Consider the following 20264-nt stretch of genomic DNA (forward strand, 5'->3'; position numbering starts at 1 on the left):
AACTGATCACCAACTGTCATACCTGCTAAATTTTCAACAATATTATCCAGATTATTACCAAATAACTTCCATTGAACAACAAAGCTTACTAAGATTCCTCATCTGTGAAATGATCAAAATTCAAATGCAAAGAGGTATGTCGGTAATTGACAAACAAAAGGATCATGAAAATTTGCCAATGTTGGTGCATCAAGGTCTAGGAAAAGATGGCACAGTGGGATAAATAATAGTTCTAAGTAGCTTACTAAAATTCATCAGTGAACAGCTTTGGTCCCTAAATAAAGGATAACTATCATTCAGCACAACCAAAAAAAAAACAGAAGAAAAGAAAAGAAAGGAAGGGTAACTATCAAACTTCAACATCTCATAGCTCACTAAAAAAGTGCCAAATATCAACACTTTCTTTACAGATGGTCATTTTTTTTTTATCGTAAAACCTATATTAACAGAGGTCATAGGATAATGTGGATCTTAAAGCACCATTATCATCCTCAAGTGATTTCTACACAACAAGAATTAGTCCTTCGCGAATACATAGTAAATTTGCAGCACTGATACCAACTTATTCAGCTTCAAGCTCAGCACCAAACTGCTCCAGCCGTACAGCATCCTCATCCAAATTCCGCACCAGAGCATGGTTGACCAAACCATCATCCTCACTGGCATGTATCTGTCTACCACCAAACCTGAAGAGAAAAAAGAGCCTTATACAAAATGAAAAAATAGAAAAGAAAAGGAAAACGAAAACAAGTTGAAATAATAACACTAATAGCAAAAAATGCCAGCCAACATACATCTTTAAATTTCAAGCCAAGCTACAGGGATTTCAGGAACAGATGCAGGGAAGCAAAGCTTCTCAGTATCTCAGGGAGCACATGGTTTACTTTATGATATCTTCTGTGTTAGCTAATACAATGTCCCAAGTTTACTTGATGATATTTTCCATGCAAGCTAAAAAAATGACCCAATTTCAAGTATAACAGTAGCAAATAATATGGCAGTTGATCCTTTCCCAAGGAAGTCCTATCACGCTCAAGGTAATATACCCACAAACCTGATGAACCCATTCTAGACATTGGGAGGGTGAAAAAGACCTTCAACGCCATATCAGATAGGAGGATATATACTGACACAAGTTGATGCCATTACATCTAAAGAATCCTATGGTGACACAACAGCAAGACCCATATAGATTGGACAACAGTTACTGCGAGGAAAAAACTTAATATCATAAACCAAATAACAGGATCTTCCCCCCACCACCCCGGGGGCCCCCACCCATGCATGGGGCCAAAAACTAACTTAGCATGAAAAAAAAATCCATGTCATTCCATTTTGTGATATAGAAAGATGCAGTTAGCTACCAGACTTTAAGTGAGGCAAGGAGCACAGTAACTGCACTCACATCATAAAATTTTTGAAGGGGTTTTATTTATTTATTTGGGTGAGTAGGTTCTTATCAATTACCATCTTCCATTCATTGTTTCAATGCACTTTTGAGCGTCCTTCCTATCCTTGAATTTTACCAAAACAACACCTTGTGGATGATTCTCGCAAACCTGCAAGCAAAATCCAAAATGAGCATGAGAAAAAATAAATAAGAAAGAATTTCAAAGAAATGAAAATGGACAAAACCAAACCATCACTCTAGATAAAAATCCAAAGCTATAAAGCCAAAAAAAAAAAAAAGAGTAAAGAGAAGCTTGGCTCGTTGTGATTAAAAAATGTGAAAAATGACAATAAATTTTTAAAAAAAAAAATTAGAAAAATGACAAAAAAATATAAAAATACTAATATAAGAAAATCCATTTTCAATAAATTTATTTTTATCTTATTCTTCACAAATGCCAAAGCAGAAAGTACAGAGGAAAGAAACTGAAATCTAGACATGGTTAAGTGAACACAAAGAATGGCATAAAGAAATCCTATGGTCACAAACTAGTAAAATGGAGAAGGAATAGAGGATTTAGCCAATAAAAAACTTATAAACATAAAAACACAAGGTGATTCTTTGTCACCCATTCTGTTTCTTTTGACCATGGAAGTTTTGAGCTGAATTTTAAAGAAAAACTGAGGAGAGTGACTTAATTCATGGCTTTCACGTGGGGCTCAACAACTCTAGGGTGAGAATTTCACACCTCCTTTTTGCAAACAATGCAATGCTTCTACGGAGCAGTTGCTTTGCATCAGGCTGGCTTTTTCATGTTTTGATACTGGTTTGAAGGTTAATGTGGGGAAAAGTGAAATTGTTCCTATTGGGGATGTGAGTAATTTTCGAGAGTTTAGCTGACATTCTTCAATGTAGGGTGGATTGTTTGGCTATGAAATACTTGGGCATGCCTCTGGGTTCCCCTTTCAAGAAATCTTCTATTTGGAATCCCATATTAGAGAAGATGGAACAGAAACTTTTGGGTTGGAAATGTCTTTACCTTTCAAAGGGAGGCAGACTCACTTTGTTGAAGAGCACTCTGTCTAGTCTTCCTACATACCATTTATCCTTGTTTACCATCCCTAAATCTGTGGCTGATAGATTGGAAAGAATTCAGAGGAATTTCTTGAGGGGGGCTTTGGATGAGGGTTTCAAATATCCTTTGGTGGCATGGGATAAAATTTGTTCACCTATTGAGGTGGGTGGATTGGGGATTAGGAGGATTATTTGTTTTAATCAAGCTTTGTTGGGGAAACGGCTTTGGAGGTTTGGTAGGAGTTGGAATTTGAGGTTTCACAGAAATCTTCACGATTGGGAAACAGAGACAGCAGTCTCTTTTCTTGATCATATTTACTCTCAGGTTCCAAGGGGTGAGGGCAATGACAGGATGCCTTGGTATCTTAAAGGAAGTGGTAAGTTTGATACCCAAACTTATTATCAAGTGATTAGGGGTGTTAACAACTTCTCATTTCCTTGGAAGGGTATTTGGACTTCTAAGATTCCTAGAAGGGTTGTATTCTTTTTGTGGACAGTAGCTTGGAGTTGGATTCTTACGCTGGATAACCTTATGGGGATGGGTTTACTTTTAGTGAATTGGTGTTGTATGTGTCGTAGGACGAGAGAATCAGTAGATAATCTCTTACTGCATTGTGATGTTGCCCATGCTTTGTGGGGAGCTGTGCTTCAGTTATTTGGAATTTCTTGGGTCATGCCTGAGTCAATTAAGTGCTTACTACTTTGCTGGAGGAATGGGCTAGGGAAGCATTGTTTGAATATTTGGAATTTAATTATGGGGTGTTTGATGTGGATTGTTTGGAAGGAACAGAATCGTTCACTCGTTTGAGAATTGAAAGAGTTCCTTGAATCAGTTAAAAATTGTGTTACATTGCACTCTTTTTGATTGGTCCAGATGTTGGGGTTTCACGGATTGTCCATCCACTTTTGATTTTCTAGCTTCTCTTAGACTTCCCATATGATTTTTTGAATTCTCTATTCCTTTGTGTTCATTATAATGAACTCAAAGATTCATTTTTTATATGATTAATAAAATTACATCACTTAATTATCAAAAAATAAAAAATAAAAGTCTTTTAATAACTAATCTTACAGACCTGAGCAGTCAGCACTGGAAATAAGCTGGTGGAATTGTCAATTAAATAGCTAATTCAACATATGTCTCAAGAAAGAGCATATTTATAAAGAGGAAAGAGAGTGAAAACCCCTGATTATGAGAGTTAGATTACCTTGACCAAGTCCAATGGACCAAGCTTTGTGCATTCCTCCTTAACATCTGCCTCTAAATCTAAATGCAAATTTTCATCAGCCTGTGAACATTTGGAAAAAGTCAAACTCAGAGAATCCACAAGTCTAATTTGTTACTACTTGCTAGTAATAGCATATATCCTATCAGAGAGGAGCATGCATTGTAATATCAACTATTTACAGATGGAAATCAGAAACAACTGTCCTATTGTTCTAAAATTTTAAGTTGGAACGTTCATGTTTAAACAAAAAAACCATAATTGAATAATAAAGCTGATGCAGGACAATGAACTCTAAAAAAATTGGGATTCAGTGTTTGGGAACCAAAGATAAGAACCTATAAATCAGCACCTAGGGTTTGTTCGGAATCAGCACTAAGCTGTTAAAACAGAAAAATATACCCAAGGGTGCAGGCATGAGAGAATGATACGAACCCAAGAACCAACACCTGGACTTATTAGAATGGCATATTGTTTCTAGTAATGACAATGGCATGTAGTTTAAAATGAGAGGGCATGGGTGGAAGCAGGACAAAAATGAGAGGAATAGGAAAGGTTGAGGTAGAACAAGTGATGAGGGGAGGAGAGAAGTAGAGGACAACCGCAATTTGGTTTAATGGGCTAAGGTGTTCAGGGAAAGCTAGTATATGGGTTTCAAGACCTAAATGGCATGAGTTTGAGAAAACTAGAGAGAGCTGAAACAAACTGTAGGAACCATCAGACCTGCTTACAGTTCACCAGTTGTTATGCTTAGACTGGAAGTTTGATGGTTTTAGGTGGATTCTACTAAGTACAAATTTGAAGTATTAATTGGACCATTACAGAGACCAGTTCATGGTCAGATCAATCCAACCAATCTGTCTGGTCTGGTTTTTAAAACACTGGTCAATAACAGTAACATAAAATTCACAATCTGTGATTTATAAAATTGGATTCCAATGTCATTATCCAGATAGGGGCAGGACAGGCAAGGCCACAGATGTTGTAACAAGTTCCCATCACGATAATCACAGGGAGAAGTGTCCTACAAACCATGGGAGGTTCAAAACTTACCCTCATTTCAGCAGGAGTGAACATGTAACGAAGAATAACAGTAGCAGGAATTGAGACCTTTGCATCATCACGACCAGCTGTGCCACATAAGAGAAAGATCATGTTATTGTCAGGATACACAGAACAAACAATTATCAAAGCTGAGATTTCAGATCAATTCCTCCAACAGATAAAAATGAGCTTTAGAATTTATTGTAAGAGTATGACATGTAATTTCTTGATTTCATCCTCATTAGATTCACAAAGAGATTAGCTATATGTTCACTTAACCAAGAAAATCTTACATATAGATCTGAAAATACGAAGAAAATGATTTATCATGCATATACAGAATCAACAGCATTTCATTTTCAATTTTAGGAAGATAAAAACAGTCCACACGCAGTAAGTTGAGAGAGAGAGAGAGGGGGGGGAATTGTGGACTCCATCCTTCTTGGGTTTTTCAAAGTGGTTAATTACTTAGGAATGGAGAGTATAAGGCCAGTAGGTCATACAAACAATCTTTTCTTCATAAACTTCTTCCACTTATAAATAAATAAATAAACTTCATCCTTTTTTTTATTAGAAGTTTACACACAAAAGCAGTGGGTTTTGAACCTACACCCTTATGCTCCACCCTTTCTTGTGGGGGGAGGAGGTATCATTTAAGCTAGAGGTCACTGGCAATAAACTTCATCGATTTCTTGAAAGATGAAAAAACTCCATCCACTAATCCTTTTTTTTTTTTTTTTGGATAGGTAATGTAAAAACTTTTATTAGAAAAATAAAACAGCCCAAGTATGCAGGAAATGTACTATAGGGGCATCAACATCAAGAAACCAAATTACAATGATCAAACAAAACAGGAAGGGAAAAACAAGAAAAGGTCGGTAAAACTAAACATCATTCAAGAAGAGTCATCCACTAATTCATTCTACTCATAAGAGAATTGTCTCTAAACCATAATTTCTTAAATTTACCACAAAAAAAAGGAAAAAAAATATGGGGGAAAAAAACCAGTTATAAGATTATAAAATACTGAAAAGGAGGTTATTGGCACCTCTGAAAACGAGGATTATAAACCAGAGTGACTTTCTTTTATGTGGAAACTGTAACATTTGAATGGTTCATCTCTCCAGCCATAAATAAAAGGTGCTTAATTTCTTTGGATAGTTTTAATTCGAAAGTGATCATCAAGATCAGCACACCAAGCACTTCTCCATATTCTAATTCCCAGTATACGGACTCAAATATGTGAAAAGATAAGAAGATTCTAGGTTGCATAGTCCACAATCAAAACATCAACAAGTGCTGCAGCAATAATCACAAAGCTAAATGTCATGGCAGAATCATGACATATACTTAGACATCATTTCAAAAGGCGAAAAAGATACAGTGTTCAGTACCCACACCTACTAGATCTAGCAAACTAGGTATAATGCATCAAAACACAACAATTAATTAATCAATAATACAAGACACAAGCTCAGGGGGAAAAAAGCAATAGCAAAAAACAGAAAAAGAAAATCAACAAAATTAAATTAAAAAATTTAGATTAATAATGTGAGATACTGATACTACTAAGAACCAATCAGCACTCAATTTAAAGGATTTATATCGTATATTATTGATGTACTAAGGAGTTCAAGATGCGAGATAAGAACCCACCCCAGCCAAGCATCCTCTCTTCTGCCTTCTTCAGCTTCTTCTTCTTCTTGTTGTCAACTTGTTTGGCACGAAATTTATCCCCTGAATGAAGCAACACAAAAGCTCATAAATTAATCTTTCTTAGTGAAATCAATAACAACTAAAAGTATATATTATCACCGATACACATAATACCTTTCTGCTCAAACTTAGCCAGGGTGACTGACATAGGGACCTTGCCATCAGGACGTAGAGGTGCTCCATCCAAAATTTGGACAGCTAGAGCAACAGATGGTTCCTAGAGTAAACATACAAATATAAATGCCCAAATACAAGCACTGAAAATGTCACGTCACAAGCACAGCAACATGGAGAACATTACCTTCAGATACGTAACTAGTGCGTCTCCCTTTTTCCTTCCTGTCTCCTTGTCAACATATAGCTTCACACGTGGTCTTTTTGTTTCAGGATCCTACAATTTTTATTTTTAGATAATCAATAAAATTAAAAGAGTGCATAAAGGGATGCAACCTAATACATGAGATGAATACAGTAAAGCGACTGAAAAATAAAAACTTATAGAAGATCCATAAATTCCAACAAATTGAAAAAAGAGAAGCAATTAGTGGAAGTCGTCATGATACATGCAATATGAAATGCTAGAAAACAAGATATTATTTAATATCCATGGATACATTATCTATGTGTATGTGTCTGATCTACAATAAACATAACATAAAGTTAGAATCTTTACAAGGTTTACAGTAGGTACCATGATTTATAAATATCACATAGTATTTAAGACCAAGTTATAGAAATAAATGAGATTAAAAAAAAACATGAGAGTAATTTCATACACCAATATGAGCTTACCCAACAGACTGATCAAGTATTTAAATCATATTTCATGATGAGGATTGTAGCAAAAACAGTGGCCCTTCTTATAGACTAACAAGATTGTAAAATATATGCAAGCATGACAAAAGCATATTCCAGCTCATCAAATTTGTCCACGATGGATACCGAGACACAAATAAATGGTGATGCATAGGGGTGTCAATGTTCGAACCAACCCACGAACACAACACAAACCCGACACAGGTTTTTGCGGGTTAAGGCTGGGCCTTAACAGGTTTGGGTCATAAACGGGTCGACCCAAACACAACACGATAAGAAACGTGTTATAAGCAGGTCAACCTGCGTGACCCACAATAAACATGTTTGACACGCCAATTTATTCGTGTCAATCCGAAATGACACATTTAACATAACCAATTTTAACTCATATAACAAATATATATTCCTTTTATTTTAGACTTGTTAAATAACTTTTATATACAACCTATATTTTAAACTTAAAAAGAAAAGCAAGTAATTACAAAAACTTACAAGGGATATAATTGAAAATTGAAATGGGTTGAGGACTTTAAGTGTATGCACTACTTTTGGGATTAAAAAAAAATTTATTTCTAAATGGATGTTATATTTAATATTAAGCAGGTTGAAGTGGATTGTGTCACATTCGCATCAACCTAGTGTCAAGTGAGTTGGGTCAAGTCACCCGTCTTATTAACAAGTCGGGTTAGAGTTGAAAGATCATGACACGATTACTAAATGGATCAGGTTCAGGTTATGCCATTTAGTCGAATACCCCTACCTTGACACGACACAAACCTAACACGCTGGCCCGAATTGACACCCCTAGTGATGCAGGAGCAGCAAGTTATTAATGCATAAATAATGAAATAATGGTACTGTTCATGCAAATGTAGTGGTTTCACAATTAGCAGTTCACTTTCAATTGTAGTATGCAGTTTTATCATAAAAAGCACCTGCTACAATAACTCTGATCTAAGTAATTATTCTCAGTATTTGGCCAAAATTTGTCCGCACAAATAATAAAAAATGTGTAAGAAGGCATAAAAGTGTGCAGGAGAGGGGGAAAATCCATGCCACAATTTTCCAAAAAAGTCATGACTTCCAGTTCAAATCCAACTTACCAAACCTAAGATCTTTTTTCACAGCATTTTAAGGTAAAATTCTAATGATCTGGCTAATAATAAGCATACTAAATGTATAAAGATTTAAAACCTCGTTGGATTGGATGTCAGTTTTGCATAACTGTTCTTTATATTCTGTTACTGATTTAGTAGATTCATGTAATTTGCTTGATTGATTGTATGGTCCCCAGCTGTTACTTTCTATATACTTGGGTGATTCTGTTTTTTTATATCAATTAGAATTACTTATCCAAAAAAATAATAAACATACTACAAGTATAGGTTTAACCTTTTAAAATTTGGGTTATTATAGAATCAAGAGAAAAGCCTTGATACACTACAGTTTTTTATTTTGTTATACCTCATTTTTTCAGGAATTCTATACAGGGTGTTCACCTGCAACGGTCCCCCTTATTATATTTATACGACTTAAATAATAGATCAAAATGATATCATAATCAGAAAGAAACTATAAATCTTGAAACAATTAACTGTAAAATTACAACTTAAAGAATAGATCAAAACGATAATCTGAAGAAACTAGAAATCTTGAGCAATTAACTGTAATGCTAAATACTTTTTTTCTTTTCTTTTATTTTCTTTTTTTTTTGGGGGGGGGGGGGGGGAGAAGATAAGTAATAAAACTTTTATTGAAATAACAAAGAGTAGGGTCCCGTTGTACACAGGCAATTTACTTGGGAGGCAACAAAAAGTCAGCTAAAATGCTAATTTTTTACATTCTGTAGAGTATGATTTTAATGGTGTCAAGTTTCTTGCCTCCAAATAAAAGCAGAGCTTTAATTATAAGATGATTTAAAACAAGTAACATTAATTGGGGCCCTGACTCATTCTCAGATCTTATGAAATTATATCACATAATTAAATTATGAAGGACTGAAATGCTACCTCCTTTATTATCCCACACTTGGAAAATACCTCCACTACCTGCAATGGATTCCAAATTAGTTTCCTGCAATGAGAAATTCTTAGACAAGATAAACAAAATGACCATGACTTACTTCATCAATGGTAACATCTTCAGGAAGCCCAGTCACATAAACATGTGTATTCACTTTTAATTCAAACCAGCTATCGGGAGGTTTATTAGCTTCCTGGATGGTTATAACGATACGAAAGGAAATATTAGGCAACATGTTCAGTTTCAATATAATTCCAATCAGGACTAGTAAAAAAGTAGATAGAATAATTAAATTTAGAAATCGAGAGAGAGAAGCTGGAAAATTTAAGATGAAAAACCTTTTTCTCTGCTTCCTTGTCTGGTAATTTTCTCTTGCCATTTTGCATTGTTCCCAATATCTCACTGGCATCATTAACTTCTTCCTTTCCAGGGGCATCAGAAGTGATTACTGTTTCATTAACTTCTTTCACCGGGGCATCAGGAACACTAAAATTTGGAAAGACTTCCTCTTCTTGCAAAAAGGTCATCTCTTCTGGTCCATATAGCTCGCTTCTGCTGAGTGTGTCATCCTATCAAGCATTAAAACAGAAAAAAAGATGCACTTACAATTAATAGAAGGCATGTAACAAATAAGAAGACATCATAAATGACAATGCAAAGCATTTATATAATAACAACATAAATTTGAATTCTGTTAAATTATAAAGGCTAAATTTTCTTCCTAGGTGTTTCTCTTTGATGATAATAACAAAAAAAAAAAAAAAGTGAAGATATGAAAATTAAACCAAAATAAGGAACTTGAAGTGTGCTTGAGCTCAAAAGGCCAATGTCACATGAAGCTGTATGATGCAGGGTAAAATCATTATGATACTTAGGGCATCAAATTATCAACAAAAACAAAGTGAAGATATGCAAATTACACCAAAATAAGGAACTTGAAGCGTGCTTGAGCTCCAAAGGCCAATGTCACATGAAGCCATACAATGCAAGGTAAAATCATTATGATTCTCAGGGTATTCACAATATTCGTATGCTAGGTTATCAAACTGAATATTAATAAGGTATTATTAAGTGAATTAACAGGCTGGTAATTACAAGTTTTAACATAGAAGGTAATGCTTATGCCAAAAGCACCAACCTGAGGAACCCATGCTCTAAGACCCCGATCCCACTTGTACACGGTCCCATCATCATCAGTGAACTCTTCCTCACCCTCTGGTGGCGTCGAAGGTCTATCAAGATCAAATTCCCCTGAGTCACCACCAACATTGCCAGAAAGAAATTCGTTCTTTAACTCATCCGCCTCTGCTGCTGCTTCTGCCTCTCTAACCACCTCCTGCCATTTCTCATACTCATCATCGTTGGAATGCACTGCACAATACATAATATGGTAAGATCTCTAATTCAGGAGATGAAATACTGAAACATAAAATAGAAAGAAGACTTCACATGTCGTTGAATAACCAGCTCCCTGCTGAGAAATTCCAGTCAGCAACCCAGGGATTGAAGACAATGGTTGCCATTCACTTCTTCCTTCTGCCCAGACAAGTGTACTTTCGGAGAGGTACCCGTTTACGAAATGCTCTGTCAATAGATGTTTCAATAGCTCGTTATACCAATTCAACATGATAGAGATGGAACAATTTTCCTGAAACCGTGCAATTTTTTACTGGTAGAACTGAAATTCAAGAGAGAAGATAAATAAAATTAAAACACTAAAGATAAATTGTTTACAAAATGAACCGGAGACCCTTTATTTTAGACAGTAAGCCAATCCAATTCATGTTTGCACTAGTTTTAAGACAACTGATCCATATTTCACCTAGTTGGCCATTTTTAACAAGAACAATAAAATTATCTACTAATACAACACTCACCACGCAACTCTGAAAAGGCATAAGGGCCAACATTTTGTTGATTATCACCAAGAATATACCATCCAACTTCAGTAATAGTCTCATAGTCCCCATCATTGTGTTCCACATCTGTTTTCAAAATCCAAGGAAAAAAAATCTTATTATTCTTGCTTGTCTGCCCAAAAGGCCCCTCTTTTACTCTATTGCAGCCAATGCAAAGAGTGGAGACATGATTCAAAGTAAAAAGAGTATTAAAATAATTGCTATCATGGTAAAGCACACAATATAGAGCCAAAATGTGAACCCAAAAAAATCTCCTAAACCATGGAAATTCATAAGATCACTCACCAACACATTTCCCATTTATTTTTATCTTTCTTTTCTCCCCCTTGTGTAATGAACCAAACCCAAAACCCCAACACAACCTGTTAGGGTGCAGCCTAGTGGTTGGATGGAGGCTCGGGATGAGCTCTAGACCCAAACATCCTGGGTTTGATCCCCACTAGGAGTTCCCCTGGACTGCCTGATACACGGTTTTGGCAGGTAGGGTTGTGTATCTGTGATTTTCTCCCTAGGGGTGGGTCCAAAGGGCCCCCCGCCTTGGTGAGGTTCCATGTCATCCAAAAAAAAAAAACCGAGGACAATCACACTTACCAGTATACGATGAAAGCAATATTCAACCAAAATGGGTACCCAAAAAATTCCCCAAAACACTTAAATCAATAAAATTACTTACCAACCCATATCCTGACTCACTTCTAAGTTCTATCTTCTTCTCTTTATATTCACATGAACTAAACCAAGCTCAACCCTAGCCAAATTACACTCACCATTACATAAAGGAAACAATATCGAACCAAACCATGTACTTTATCATTTCTCTAAAACATGAAAATTCATAAAATTACTCACCAACCCACTTGCTAATATTCACTTTCATCTTCTTTTTTTCTTTATTTCAATTATATGAAGCAAACAATATAAACACAAAATGGGTATAAATTTATTTTTCCTCTAAAACGCTAAAGTTCCAACAACTCCTTATCTCTTAGACCAAACCAACCATAACTTAACCCTGTTAAAACCCTAACCCTATTCCCACCTTTAGATTAAGAACCACTGAAATCAAATATATAAAAATAATTAAATCTTTGACAAATCAGATTGCAGGGAATAAGAGCATGTACCAGGTGGTTGTTGTTGTTGCTGTTGAGTCTCAAGGATGTTATGAGACGACATTGTTTTTGGCGGTGAATTCTCTGAAAGGTGTTGGTTTGGTTGTGTATCAGGTATCCTTCTGTTCTGTGGAAAATTTAGAAAGAGTTAGAAGAAGAGGCTCACTATATTTATTACATATCTATAACTAGTTTCTTTTTCTTTTTTCTTTTTTTTTTCCCATCTTTCACCTCTTCAGTTAGATGATCCCGTGCCGGATCATGTGATGAATTATTAGCATTAGACCCGGTTGTAGAAGCGTGTTCATTAGACGGTGCGGCGGAGGCAGACTCCATTCCGCTCAATCAACAATTTCAGACTGGCAGCAGCAGCAAACCATTTTTTATTAACAAATAAAAATAATAATAATACCAGTGTATTACAACTACGAACACAGCTTTGTCACATACATTTCAATTGTATATATACGACACTGTGACACAAGCAATTTCTGAAAAATTATAATTTGACACAGATACGACATGGATATGGCAGCCTAAATGAAGTGTCCGTGCTTCTTAGATAATAAATTTATAATGGTCTGTAAACTAAACTAAACTCAGCTACATGTCACAAACATTTGAAGGTATAATTAATTGATTAAGTAATTAGTGATTATTGAAAAGAATAATTGAAGATAGAAGTTACCCAGTTGACTGATTGAAAGCAAAGAACCAAAGGGTCGAAACAAGAACCTTCAGTAAGAGAGAGTCCTAGTCAGAGAGAGAGAGAGAGAGAGAGAGAGAGTTTACCGGGGAGAAAAGAAGATGAAGAGGGGGCGAGAGACCGAGAGACAGAGAAGAAGAAGAAAAGGAGCCCACCGAACAGAGAAGAAGAGAGGATTTACTTTCAAGGGCTAGGTCGGGCAAAAGGTCCAAAACGGCGTTGTTTTGGGGCCGGTTTTCGAATTTTTTTTTTTCATTAAGTATTTTTAAAACCCAGAGTAAAAAGGCTTTTTTTTTTTTTTTTTAATTTATGGTGGCATATATTTAAAAGGGTCTGATTTTTCATTTAAATCGGCATGTTCCTGCCACTATTTTTTTTAATATTTATAGTATATTAGTCTTGTTAAGTGCGCTTTGTGCATTCAAACTTTTTTTTTTTTCTATTATCATAATTTTTCTTTTAAAAAAAATTGGATATGTTTTTTTTTTAAGAATATTAAGTATTTTTAACACGCATACAAAAAGAGATGAGAATTTTTTTTTTAAAGAGATTTACAGTGGTATATATCCAAAATTGACTAATTTTTGGATATGTTTATTTTGAAGACATTAATTAGTAGGAGAATGTCATATTTTGTAAGCATTTGAAGTGGAGTTGAAGATATATTTTTACTGGGTTGTTCTCAAATTTTTTCCTTACTAAACTAAAGTTTAAGGTATTTCTGAACCACATAAAATACAATCTAAAGACGAAAATTCTTTTTAGATAATATAGATATTTTCGGTTTTTAGGCATAAGTAAGATGTTCCCCTTTTGTTGTTTAAAAAAAGAAGAAGCCAGTTCCATTTTAAAACCAAGGTGATAAATTAATAGTAGAGAATAGTTTTTTATTTTTTATGATTTTCAATTTTCAATTTCTAATTCACAGTAGGACAAGTGAGAACACATGAATAACATAGTGGCAAGAAGTAAGAATTGATATACACAATCTTCGCACATATGAACAAGCTTCAAGACAACAGATCAACCGTGGTAAAACTCAATTGTTTTTTAGCTCAAACACAAAGCAGCCCACTCGCAACAAAATTTCAGATTTGTTTGGTGTTCCAGCGGTTTCCCAATATGAAAAATATTTGGATCTTCCATCCTTTGTTGGGAGAGCAAAAAAGCAAAGTTTTAGTTACATCAGGGAGAGAGTTTGGAGTAAAATCAAAGGGTGGAAAGAAAAACTTTTGTCCCAAGCCGGTCGTGAAGTCCTCATCAAATCTGTCCTTCAAGCAATGCCAACATTCACTATGGGGTGTTTCAAGCTTCCTAAGAGCCTTTGTAAGGATATTGAATCATTGATCCAAAAGTTTTGGTGGGGTTATACGGGGGAGGCCAGAAAAATCCACTAGGTAGCTTGGAACAAGCTTTGCTTACCAAAATCTCAAGGAGGTTTGGGGTTTAGAGACATTGAAAATTTCAACCTGGCTTTATTGGGCAAACAAGTTTGGCACCTCCTTTATAACACCGACTCTTTGCTTTATAAAGTCTTCAAAGCTAAATTCTTCCCTAACTGCTCCATATTAGACACTGATGTGAAGCTTTCTGGGTCCTTTGCTTGGCAAAGCATCCTTAAAGCAAGGGAAATTGTCAAAAGTGGTTCAATTTGGCGTATTGGCGATGGGAGGCAGGTTCGTATTCGTGGTGACAAGTGGCTGCCTGACAAGTGTGCAAGCAGAGTGCTATCTCCTTAGAAAAATCTGCCCATCAATGCTCGGGTCTATGCAATCATTGACGAAGATGGCCATTGTTGGGATGAAGATCGTGTATGTGCCGAATTCTCCCCCCAAGAAGCTCAAACCATTCTAGGGATTCCCCTCAGCTCTCGCCAAGTCCCTGACACACTTATTTGGGCAGGTTTTACATCTGGGAAGTACATGACAAAGAGTGCATATAAATTGCTCTCTAGGACTCCGACTGTTGGACCATCAAACCCCTCAGCTCACAGTAGTTCCTAGAACCATATTTGGGATTTGGAAGTTCCAAATAAAATTAAACATTTTATTTGGTGAGCATGCCGCGAATCTCTCCCCACAAAGAAAAATCTGTTCATCAAGAAAGTTACTCGAAACACTGTCTGTGATCTTTGCCATGTTGGTGTTGAGGATGTGATTCGCGCGTTGTGGGGCTGTTAGGTCCTAAAAGAAGTTTGGTGGGAAGAACCATATCTCAAGAATCAGTTGGCTGCGCAGTTCGTGGATTTCAGGGACTTATGGCTTGGGATTATAAGCAACAATGATCATTCCTTGGCAGAACGGTTTGCATATGTTTCATGGAGTATATGGCGCAATCGTAATGCTCTTAGATTGAAGACTTCCTACATTCCATATAAAAAAATCTATGCTGACATGCAAGATCGATTCAAGGAGTTTCATTCAGCCAAAATCTCAACAAAGTTAGTGAGCCAAGATTCAATGGTTCAACCCACAAACTCTGAACCCATTCTCTAGAAGCCACCTCGGAGCCCTTTTTGCAAAATTAACTTCGACGGTGCTTTGTTCCAGGACTAGAAAACGACGGGTATTGGAGTGGTGATAAGGAATTCTGGTGGCCATGTCATTGGTGCACTTTCAGACAGGATTTTCCTCCCTGCAACAGTGGACGACGTTGAGGCTCTAGCCTGCAGAAAAGCAATTTCCTTTGCTTTGGAGTTTGGCGTTGAGAAAGTAATTCTTGAAGGTGATTCTGATATTATTATTCAGGCTCTCAACGCAGACTCAATCTGTGCCAGCTCTTTCGGCCATATTATTGAAGACATTAGAGTTCTAGCTCTAAATTTTGCTTCTGTTTGTTTTTCTCATGTAAAAAGACAGGGGAATACTGTTGCTGATAGATTGGCAAAGTTAGCTAAATATTCCCTTTGTCCTAGCTTTTTGGCTGATGGCTTTCCCAGGGACGTCCATAATCTTGTAGTTGCTGACAGGTGTTTCTGTTGATTTATTAGAATCTTGGTCTTGTTTCTCAAAAAAAAAAAATCTAGAGAACACTTTTTTTTTTCTTTTTTTTCTTTTTGGGATAAACTAAAGAGCACATTTTTAACGCATAATAATTGATAAACATATATATAATGCAAACAGTAGCACAAACGATAGTGAAACTTCATGGACTAATTTGACAGTTACGGTACTGTAAAAGTGAATGGATTTTTAGCCTAATTTTTTTTGAAACATATTTAAAAAAAAAAACCTAATAATTCAAAAGATAATTGAATTTCCTTAATATTTAATTCAATTTATTGATTATTATGGAGCTAAAATGATTTTTTTTTAAAACATAAGAAGAAATGAAAATCAGAACAAATGTTGCTTAGGGAAATAATTCAAATTATATATATATATATATTTTTTTTTTTTTTCACTTCAAAAGAATCATTTCACTTTCTTGAAAATTTCTATAACTATACTGTTTTTTTCTCTTAATAATTTGAAATTGTAATAACAATAAATGACAGGGATATGAAATTATGAATCCTAATTCTTTTCATAAAGAAAAACAAACTTGTAAAATTCTAGGCCTCTAACTAAAGTGATAGAGGATTTATCATTTTTTTTAAGGCGAAAAACACATTTTGGTCCCTACATTTTCAACCGATTTCCGTTTTAGTCCCTAAGTTTTTTTTTTTATCGCTTTTAGTCCCTCTCCTAAAAAACGCTTCCATTTTAGTCTCCGCCGTTACATCAGAAACGGATATTACAGACGTGGCAAACGGCAAAGTTAAAAAATATTAAACTAATGTCCACGTGACCTGAATTAATAATAAAAAATATTTTTTAATGCCACGTTAGCATCTAAATTAAAAAAATTAAAAACTCTCATAAAAAAAATCCTTAAATAAAAAAATTAATTTATTAATTCTAACTAAATAAAAAAAATTAAAAACTCTCATAAAAAAAAATCAAAAACAAATTTAAAACTAAACCCAGCAAGAACAACAAAACCCAGAAAGAACTAAACCCAGCAAGAACAAACTAAACCCAGCAAAGAAAACCATGGTGGACACTTGAAGTCACCTCTGTAAATCTTATTATATATGGCCACAAGATTATTGTCCTGAAATGGCAAAAACCCAGCTAGAAGAACAAACAGGATAACTCCACAGGACCAAAGATCAACTATAGCACCATCGTAGCCTTTCTTTCCAATCACCTCCGGCGCCACATAAGCTGGTGTGCCACACGTTGTGTGTAGCAACCCATCTTGCTTCAAATGATCAGTGAAAGCGCTGAGACCAAAATCAGTGACTTTCAAATTACCTTCTTCGTCTAAGAGCAAGTTCTCAGGCTTGAGGTCTCGGTGGTAGACACCGCGGCTGTGACAGAAATCGATGGCGGAGATGAGTTGTTGGAAATAGACTCTCGCCCTTAGCGATTTTCAATAACAGCTCGCCTCCACGGACGAGTTCCATGGCGAAGTAGATCTTGGATTTGCCCGCCAAAACTTCGTGGAGCTCGACTATGTTTGGATGCCGTACCATCTTCATCACCGAGATTTCTCTCTTGATGTGCTCCATCATACCCACTTGGATCACTTTCTCTTTGCTCACAACCTTCAAAGGATATTGCTGGGTTTATGTTCTTGCTGGGTTTAGTTTTAAATTTGTTTTTGATTTTTTTTTTATGAGAGTTTTTAATTTTTTTTATTTAGTTAGAATTAATAAATTAATTTTTTTATTTAAGGATTTTTTTATGAGAGTTTTTAATTTTTTTAATTTAGATGCTGACATGACATTAAAAAATATTTTTTATTATTAATTTAGGCCACGTGGACATTAGTTTATTATTTTTTGACTTTGCCGTTTGTCACGTCTGCAATATCCGTTTCTGATGTAACGACAGGGACTAAAATGGAAGCGTTTTTCAGGAGAGGGACTAAAAGCGGTAAAAAAAAAACTTAGGGACTAAAACGGAAATCGGCTGAAAATGTAGAGACCAAAATGTGTTTTTCGCCTTTTTTTAATTGTTTACAATTATGATAACCATCATACTCATTTTATTTTTGAAAAGTCAAGCATATCAACAACTATCATAAGCTCTTCTTTAAGACCTATTAATATCTAACTTTTTTTTTAATAAGATAAACAACAATCTGAGATGAGGGATGGACTTAGGAGGGGCCTGGGCCCTTCTGCCCCCCCCCCCCCCCCCCAAAATAAAGAAGAAGCTATATTTTGTATTTTTCTTTAGTTGAATCCCCTCCATTCCAAAACTTTAGCCCCTATTAGTTAGCCCAACGTAACCTAACCCAACCCAACCTAAATAGCCTAATCCAAATTATTTTAATATTATATGAATGCTTATTTAATTTTTTTATTTTTAGAGTTTCAACCTTTTTTAATCTTTAATTTTTTTTGCTTATGCTTTGGCTTCTCTAACTTGAAATTTTGAGTTTGTACCTATCTAAAATTGCCATTAATTTATAACCTTTTTTTTCTTTTTTTCGCTGCAATGTCAAGGCCATCTGGAATAATTTGGAAACCTAAATAAGTTTGGAATATTGACGTGAAATCAAAACCAGCATTCATGTGACACATCCTTTCAAAAAAAAAAAAAAAAACAGTATTCATTCATCATTCATGTGACTCATCTACAGTCCCCAGTTGATTCTCCAAAAAAAAAAAATCTAAAATCCCCAGTTCTTCATCAAGGAATCTGAACCGTCTGATCTGCTTACTTCAATCTTCATTTTACCTAATACATTGGCATCAAACGTACAATTCAAAATCCAACAATCCGAATCAAATGAATGTTATCTATATATCAGTATCACAACACATACAAAGGCTCCAAAAAAACGAATAACAATAATAGTAAAAGCAAAGCTAGCCGTTACAATTTGTCTTGTGGGGTCCTTTGACTTTGTACCTCTCAGCTCTCTCACTCTATATCTTCCCCTTTCCGCTCTTCATTTCTCTCAAAACAAATCCACCATTTCTGAGCTTCCAAAACTCAATTCCTCACACACCCATTTGCCTAAAACCTCTCCAAATCACTTTAAATTTATTGAATTCTGCTGAATTTTGAAAAGAAAAAAAAAATCCCCCTCATTTCTGAGCTTCAAAACATCTCCAAATCACTATCAATTTATTGAATTCAGCTGATTATTTTTTTTTTCAAAAATCCTCAAATGGGCATGAACACCATCACCATGGGGTCAGTGACTCAATCCCACTACCACACCCACAAGGTCTTCCTCTTCTGCAACTACATTCTCCTTGGTGCAGCCTCCAGTTGCATCTTCCTCACTCTTTCTCTCCGGCTCTTCCCGTCTATATGCGGCTTCCTCCTAATCCTCCTCCACATTTTCACCATATCCGGAGCAGTCTCCGGCTGTGCAGCGGCCGGCTCATCGAGGACTAGCCGGTGGTATGCAGCTCACATGGTGGCAACAGTGCTCACAGCGATACTCCAAGGGTCGGTTTCCGTGCTGATCTTCACGAGAACCGGGGATTTCCTTGGCCAGTTGAAGTCCTATGTGAGGGAAGAGGATGGTGCTGTGATACTGAAGTTGGCTGGTGGGCTGTGTGTGCTGATATTTTGCTTGGAATGGGTGGTCTTGACACTTGCATTTTTCTTGAAGTACTATGCTTATGTTGAAGGTGATAATGTTGGGGCTAATAGCTATGCTATGAGGAAGAGTGCCAAGGTGGGACAAGAGGAGGACTTGAAGGATTGGCCATGGCCTTTCCAAGTCTAAATATTGATACTTTGGCTATGGAATTGTCGTGCCACCACTGTGTGCCATCTCTACTTTGCGGCATAATATTTCATTATTCGTTGATTCATTGGAGTGATTATGATAATGTGTTTATATATATTTGTGTGTATGTGTGTTTTTGCAATATTGATGTAGTAAAAATTTATCTTCAAAGTCTTTTCAGACTTCCTTCCCCGGGGATTTTTTAGTCTTCTTTTAGCACATTTTTGCAATTTACTTCTTTTTATATTCACTTTGTATATATATGATTACTTTGCAGGTTGAAAATTAGTAATCTTTAGAAGAATTATTATTATTATTATTATTATTATTATTTTTTGTTTTGAAAACCCTCTGAACATGTTTGAGCGTGCTCAGAGAGGCTAGTGTGTATATATATACACGTGGGATTTGCCTGTATTTCGTATCGTTCTTGTTATGTTGATGGGTCTTTGTTGTTTTCCTGGGCTATGTGGCTAAGTTTTGCAAAGAATCTGGAGT

General features: G+C 35.7%; 2 protein-coding genes and 1 pseudogene across 3 annotated transcripts; 1 reads left to right on the forward strand and 2 right to left on the reverse strand.

Annotated features, from left to right (window-relative positions):
- Positions 1-214: 214 nt before the first annotated feature.
- LOC115963947 (splicing factor U2AF-associated protein 2) lies at positions 215-13204 on the reverse strand. 2 transcript variants are annotated; one of them, XM_031083201.1, is made up of 16 exons: positions 13112-13204; positions 12551-12678; positions 12332-12446; positions 11166-11273; positions 10738-10872; positions 10427-10659; positions 9627-9857; positions 9389-9481; positions 9276-9314; positions 6752-6841; positions 6565-6667; positions 6391-6471; positions 4744-4820; positions 3673-3753; positions 1468-1559; positions 215-686 (listed from the first exon to the last, which is right to left on the reverse strand). In XM_031083201.1, exons 2-16 carry the CDS (start codon positions 12653-12655, stop codon positions 563-565), a joined length of 1707 nt encoding a protein of 568 aa, XP_030939061.1. In that variant the 5' UTR covers positions 12656-12678; positions 13112-13204; the 3' UTR covers positions 215-562. The 2 variants fall into 2 exon arrangements, with proteins under 2 accessions (XP_030939061.1, XP_030939062.1); XM_031083202.1 differs by lacking the exon at positions 13112-13204 and adding an exon at positions 13008-13105.
- Positions 13205-17018: 3814 nt separating this feature from the next.
- On the reverse strand, positions 17019-17640 carry LOC115964420 (annotated as a pseudogene).
- Positions 17641-18972: 1332 nt separating this feature from the next.
- On the forward strand, positions 18973-19946 carry LOC115964170. Its single transcript, XM_031083521.1, has one exon. It carries the CDS (start codon positions 19194-19196, stop codon positions 19761-19763), a length of 570 nt encoding a protein of 189 aa, XP_030939381.1. The 5' UTR covers positions 18973-19193; the 3' UTR covers positions 19764-19946.
- The last annotated feature ends 318 nt before the right edge of the window (positions 19947-20264 follow it).

Source organism: Quercus lobata, chromosome 10, assembly GCF_001633185.2.
Source record: "Quercus lobata isolate SW786 chromosome 10, ValleyOak3.0 Primary Assembly, whole genome shotgun sequence".
NCBI lineage: Eukaryota > Viridiplantae > Streptophyta > Magnoliopsida > Fagales > Fagaceae > Quercus > Quercus lobata.

Excerpts from the sequence above, each read along its gene's own strand:
- LOC115963947 (XM_031083201.1), bottom strand. The coding sequence starts at position 12,655 with ATGGAGTCTGCCTCCGCCGCACCGTCTAATGAACACGCTTCTACAACC. Across the intron at positions 11,274-12,331 it reads GCAACAACAACAACCACCTG|ATGTGGAACACAATGATGGG; the intron begins GTACATGCTCTT and ends TTTTGAAAACAG. Across the intron at positions 9,315-9,388 it reads AAGATGTTACCATTGATGAA|GTAGTGGAGGTATTTTCCAA; the intron begins GTAAGTCATGGT and ends AATCCATTGCAG.
- LOC115964170 (XM_031083521.1), top strand. The coding sequence starts at position 19,194 with ATGGGCATGAACACCATCACCATGGGGTCAGTGACTCAATCCCACTAC.